The following is a 5,907-nucleotide window of genomic DNA, read 5'->3' on the forward strand; positions in this document are numbered from 1 at the left end:
TCCTGCATGGTATTTGACTGGTTGGCTAGCGGATAACGTAAGGGGCATTTGGCAGTGTCAGGAAGGTGTGTGCTTTGCATTCCTTGGTCTTTGTACAGAAGCAGAGCCCATTTGTTAAAGAAAAGGCTCACATTGATTTTGCCACCTTTTGGGTAAGGCCCAGAATGAGCATCAGCTGCCTGACTGCTAGACCCAGAGAGGGACTTCAGCCATTGCAGTACTGAGCTCAGAGTTTACCAGCTCTTAGACCCTGTGAAACCTGGGGGAATTCACACCCATGTCGGGAAGCTCTGGCTCCCCGCACGATGCACTGTGTACTCCTTCCATGTCTATATTGAAATCTCTATTCTAGCAAGCGGACTGGAACACAAACACTTATTTGTTCTATTTTTTCACACAAATTACCCGAGTTATATCTTCTATTAGTGGTGAGACAGGCTTGACAGTATGTCCCCTGCATTTTGTAACAGTGTTGTTCTTGCAAAATTATAACTGTGAATATAAGACAATTGCTTCTAACAGTGATAAGGCTCCCACTTCAATAACAGTCTTCTGCTCTTATCTCTTTTGGAGTACTATTGCAGTATGAACTTATTGTCTGTGAGTATTAGCCACAGCACAGAAAACAAGAAAGAAATGTGTTTGGAAAGGAGCATGCCTAGTGCTTAATACTATAAAAAGCTCATAATGAATTTTAGATCAGAAACACTGTTTCCTTAGAAAGACAAAAGAAGACCACTAGATGGTGGTAAAAACCCGAGCCTTTGCTAACAAAACCTGTGAAAAGAGAAGTTCAGAGGGGCAAAGAAGGGGAGGAGGAGCTACAGTTTGGGTACTGAAGTCATTATTGCTTGGAGTCTATAAAAAGGCAGTTGCACAGTAAGTAATTTATATATGGTCAGCCTTGACTCTACGGATTTACTCATTCCTTTTTCTCTGTTTTTGTCACCTCTTCCTACCAAGGAATCCCGAGCCCCAGATGTCAGGTGAGGAGGGGGCTGAAACTTCTGCTCTGTGGAGGAAAGGTTGCAGGCGATGAAGAGCAAGAGCAGCTGAAGGAACAGCTCTGGTAAATAGGTACAGTTAATTCTTGATTACAAATAAAAGGTTACTTTTAAAAACTGAGCATTAACTTGATATGCTTTGAATTTTATTTGCAACTGTCAGCTTTAAGTGTTCCCCTTGTTAAGAATCTGATGGCTTACAGCTTTGCCCTGAACATTGCAAAAGTGCACTGAATAAAATATGATCTGAAATAGAGAACTTTTATTTTTTAATTACAGAATTCCACCCATACCAATTCTTAATTCATAACCTTAGTGTACCCTGAAATGTATGGATTTGTCTTCATTATGTCAGCATGTTAGTATTGCACAGGTAAACTGTTTATAACACAGTTCATGTGAACTTAAGAAGGACAAAGGTCAGGAAAGCATTTAAATCTTTTCCTGAAAATGTTCAATTCTTAATTGTGGCAATAATTTAAACTTTGGTATGTTGTATTCCAGTGAGCAGGTTCTGCTGAACCTAATACTATATCTTTCTGCATTTCTGGGGTCTGAGAATTGAGACTTTGAAAACTGTTTGTTGTTTGGTGTTCAGCAGAATTTCCAGGACATTGTGCTCACTTCTGCAGGACAGAATAGAATAAACAAAACTATGAATGAAGAGTGCATGAATCTCTTTGCTATCTATCCTTACTGTGAAATTAAACCACAAATTAACAAAGCTCTGAGCCAATCAGAGATTAATTTAGAATCAGTAGAGGAATATGGCATGGAAGAAATGGGATGTGTACAAGCCAAATTAAATAGAAATGGGTGATATTTGTTTTGTCAACTTCTGCCTGTTCTCGTCATGCTATATTTTTTTTGGCAGGGTCTTATGCCTTTTGGAAAATGCATTTATCACACTCCTTGGCAAGTCCCTCAGAAAGAACAGAACGTGTTTGCTTCCAGAGATGAACACGTCCTCTCAGCTGTATGTTTCTGAACTAAACCCGAGTGCCTCTGGTAGCAACTTTACTGTGCCTACTGTCAAGAGCAAGTCATCGCCATGTGAGCAAGTGGTCATTGCAGCTGAGGTGTTCCTAACTCTGGGCATTGTAAGCCTCCTTGAAAATATCTTAGTTATATGTGCAATAGTTAAGAACAAGAACTTGCATTCACCCATGTATTTTTTTGTTTGCAGTTTAGCAGTGGCTGACATGCTGGTTAGTGTGTCCAATGCTTGGGAGACCATAACGATATACTTAATAAACAATAGACACATAATTATAGAAGATACCTTTGTTCGTCATATAGACAATGTCTTTGATTCAATGATCTGCATATCTGTGGTGGCTTCCATGTGCAGTTTGCTGGCTATAGCAGTAGACAGGTATATCACTATCTTCTATGCCCTACGTTATCACAACATCATGACAGTGAAAAGATCAGGGCTTATTATTGCATGCATCTGGACCTTTTGTACGGGCTGTGGCATTATCTTCATTCTTTATTATGAATCAACTTACGTGATCATTTGTCTCATCACCATGTTTTTTACCATGTTGATCCTCATGGTCTCACTGTACATCCATATGTTCCTCCTGGCTCGTACTCATGTGAAGAAAATAGCTGCTTTGCCTGGGTACAACTCTGTCCGTCAAAGAACCAGCATGAAAGGAGCCATCACTCTGACTATGCTTCTTGGCATCTTCATTGTTTGCTGGGCTCCATTCTTCCTTCATCTCATCCTGATGATCTCCTGCCCTCAAAACCTGTACTGCGTCTGCTTCATGTCTCATTTCAACATGTACCTCATTCTCATTATGTGCAACTCAGTGATTGATCCCTTGATCTATGCCTTTCGTAGCCAGGAAATGAGGAAAACCTTCAAAGAGATAATTTGTTGCTATAGCCTGAGAATGGTCTGTGGGTTATCCAACAAGTATTAAGAAAACAAAACCAAACCAGGGAAGTGAATGGAAATGCAACATCTTGCCACATCTTGTTATTCTGCTGAAATGCCTATAGAACAACTTTCTCCGTTTAGCTGTCATGATTTCTGCAGCCATCAGAAACCATTTTTAATATGTTATTTTGCCTTTCTTTCCCTCCACACACCTCTCTCACAGTGGTAGTAGGTGTTGCTCCATGCATTTGTATTACAGGGAGAAACAATATTTTGAATCTCATTTAACCTACTGAAGAATGGATCTTACGAGAGGATTATACAGGGAAAGCCTTATTTTGCTTTCTGCTAAATGCAATGTGTGACCTGCCATGCAAATGAGCCCATCAGCCTCTCAGTGTGTATTTCTCTTTATAATCTTTGTCTCTCTAGATAAAGCATGGATTATTTTGATGCCCAGAATTAACAGGTTTTTTTGCTATTTCCTTCTGAAGACATAAAATCAGAGAAGTAGCTCCAGTTATGAGGGTTCACATACCTCGCTCAACAGTCATAACCAAAATATGCACATATCAGCAGTCTCGTATTCCAGTCATAACTGTTACTGTCATGTGTTACGTAAGAGGACAGTGTTACCACGAGATTTTCCAGGTTGGATACGGTACTTTGTCGTATCTCACTGTATGTGTTCTTGTCGCTGTGGGCTAAGATGTACCATAGGTGGATTTTCAGGCTGAATATGAAGACTGAGCTGAATCTAGTTTGTCTAGTTTTTTTATTCCCCAGGCTAGGGAAGTGAAAGGTACATTGCCTCTAGATGGTCATGTCACATTTTGTGGTGATGGAAAGACTAGGTGAGTGGCTGCCTTTATGTAGACATTAGAAAAGTGTTTCAGCTAGAAGTAGCTTTTGTTACTGAAGAAAGCTGCGCTGTAGATTGCGTCTTTCAAGCTGGGAGAGCAAAACAAGTTCGATGGTCAGAAGGCATAGCAGGCAATAGCAAAACAGGGATTTCAAAACCTCAGGCACATGTAGCAATAACAGAGTCCTGATTTTTGTTCCCCAAACAAATAATTTTTGTCTTTATTGAGAGGATTCTGAGGTGAAACCCCCATGCCTTCTGTGTGGATAATTCACATCTAATCATGCTCTTATAAACATGCTGCTCTGCAACAGCTGTGTAATGTACAAGATACTGGATTTATCACAGATAAGGAAGTGCAACTGTGGCATTGATTTCTTGATGCTAATCGATGGTACATATCTTGCACTACGATATAAGCTAAGAAAATATTTCAAGGTACCCTACTGACTAGATATCAGAAAATAGCTTGGAAAGATGAATTATTTCTTCCAAAAAGCTGAAAGAATAGCCCTTATTATACTTGGTTTAGGCATGCTCTAAAACTGTTGTTGTCAATAGAAGGACTATGATTGATTCTATGGGCCTTAGGCTATACCTTCAAGGTGGAAGTCCTGATTAGGTGTTACGAAAGTTTTTTATCATAACAGTGGTTAAACATGGGGACATGCGCCCAACACTTGTGCAATCTCCATCCTTGGAGATATTCAGAACTTGGCTGGACACAGCCCTGAACAATCTGCTGTAAGCTGACTCAAACTTTGAAGGTGGCTCTGCTTTGGGTGATTGGGAATGGATGGCATCCAAAGGTCCCTTCCAGCCAAAGTTATTCTGTGATCTCATGAAACCGTTTGTATATTATGATAAAACTATCATTTTTTCCCCTCCTAATTTAATCTGTTTTATAAGAAGAATTGTAAAATATTCTCCTCCACACATTTAGAAAGATAGCATACATGAGTGGGAATTTTATTCTCAGTGGAGACACCATATTAAGTTGACTGTAAATATAATGGTTATATCAGTGCACTAAGTGCTGGAATCTTCCTTCAGCTGTATTTGAAAATGTGATTTCAGAGGTATTTGTGGTCAGTAGTGAGAATCTTGCCTTGTTTCAGTCCACCTCTTAACCCTATCTATAAATAGCAGCTAAGAATGGGCTCTTGCTGCTATGAATATTAATAGCAAAAGGAGACAGTTCAACTGCATAGTGAAAAGCACCAGCTGATTTTGTAAATAATTCATTAAATCTTCACTATGTATTGCAAATAAGACAGTCTTGTACATAATTGTAAATCAACAAAGAGGAAGCCAAAACTGTAATAGCTTTGGGTATTTTCTTGAATTGTACATTACTTTCTTGTTGGAATTTTATTTGGTGTATAAACACAGACATATGAAGAAACTATTAAACTGGATTGCTGGAAAACCCACTATTATTTGTTATTAATTGTAATGTGTCTACTAACTTTATAGATTATTGACAGAGGGAATATTACATTACAGGCTTTCACTTCTCAGTTTAAACAGATGCCTTATTAAGAAACACATTCCGAGAGTTACAGATTAATACAATGTATTTACATTCATACCTGTGGTCCTCTAGGTGTCAGCACGACATCCTCAGTATAAGTCTTACAGGTGGGGGAGCTAAAACAGTTTAAGGGGGAAATGAAAGTATTTTCAAGAACAGGCTAGAAAAGTTCCTGCAAAAAACATGCTGTTCACACTACAGGAATAAACATAAAATACATGCCTCTGTGGGGCTATGACATGTTTAGCTGCAGAATAAAACCACAATTTAGCATGCTTTCATTTCTGTCAGAGTTTCGAAAACACTATGTATTCTGATAGATTGGGACAAGCAAGCATTGTCTGTGTATGTATGTGTATGACTGTCAAAGGAGAGTCATGAAAAAATTAGCTGCTAGGCTGTCATTGCACCACGTCCCCACAGCTAATGATACTACTCTTGCTTATATAGCCAGTCATTTACAGTTTATTATCAGTCATTGGAAAGAGGCTTAAATCACACTATTTCTGTCCCAGAGCTCCGAACTCAACTTCTATGGCCCAGTGCTACTTTGATGACTGAACACTTCACTGCTTCTAACTTGTGTGTCACTATTTTAAAGTTTTTAATATAAAAT

At 38.9% G+C, this 5,907-nt stretch overlaps 1 protein-coding gene across 2 annotated transcripts; it reads left to right on the forward strand.

Moving 5' to 3' along the window:
* Positions 1 to 818: 818 nt before the first annotated feature.
* MC5R (melanocortin 5 receptor) lies at positions 819 to 5,190 on the forward strand. 2 transcript variants are annotated; one of them, XM_056332947.1, is made up of 2 exons: positions 819 to 1,077; positions 1,879 to 5,190. In XM_056332947.1, the coding sequence occupies exon 2, from the start codon at positions 1,961 to 1,963 to the stop codon at positions 2,936 to 2,938; it is 978 nt and encodes a 325-aa protein (XP_056188922.1). In that variant the 5' UTR covers positions 819 to 1,077; positions 1,879 to 1,960; the 3' UTR covers positions 2,939 to 5,190. The 2 variants fall into 2 exon arrangements, with proteins under 2 accessions (XP_056188922.1, XP_056188923.1); XM_056332948.1 differs by lacking the exon at positions 819 to 1,077 and having other exon boundaries at positions 1,987 to 2,104; positions 2,191 to 5,190.
* The last annotated feature ends 717 nt before the right edge of the window (positions 5,191 to 5,907 follow it).

This window comes from Falco biarmicus, chromosome 3 (assembly GCF_023638135.1).
Source record: "Falco biarmicus isolate bFalBia1 chromosome 3, bFalBia1.pri, whole genome shotgun sequence".
Classification (NCBI taxonomy): Eukaryota; Metazoa; Chordata; class Aves; order Falconiformes; family Falconidae; genus Falco; species Falco biarmicus.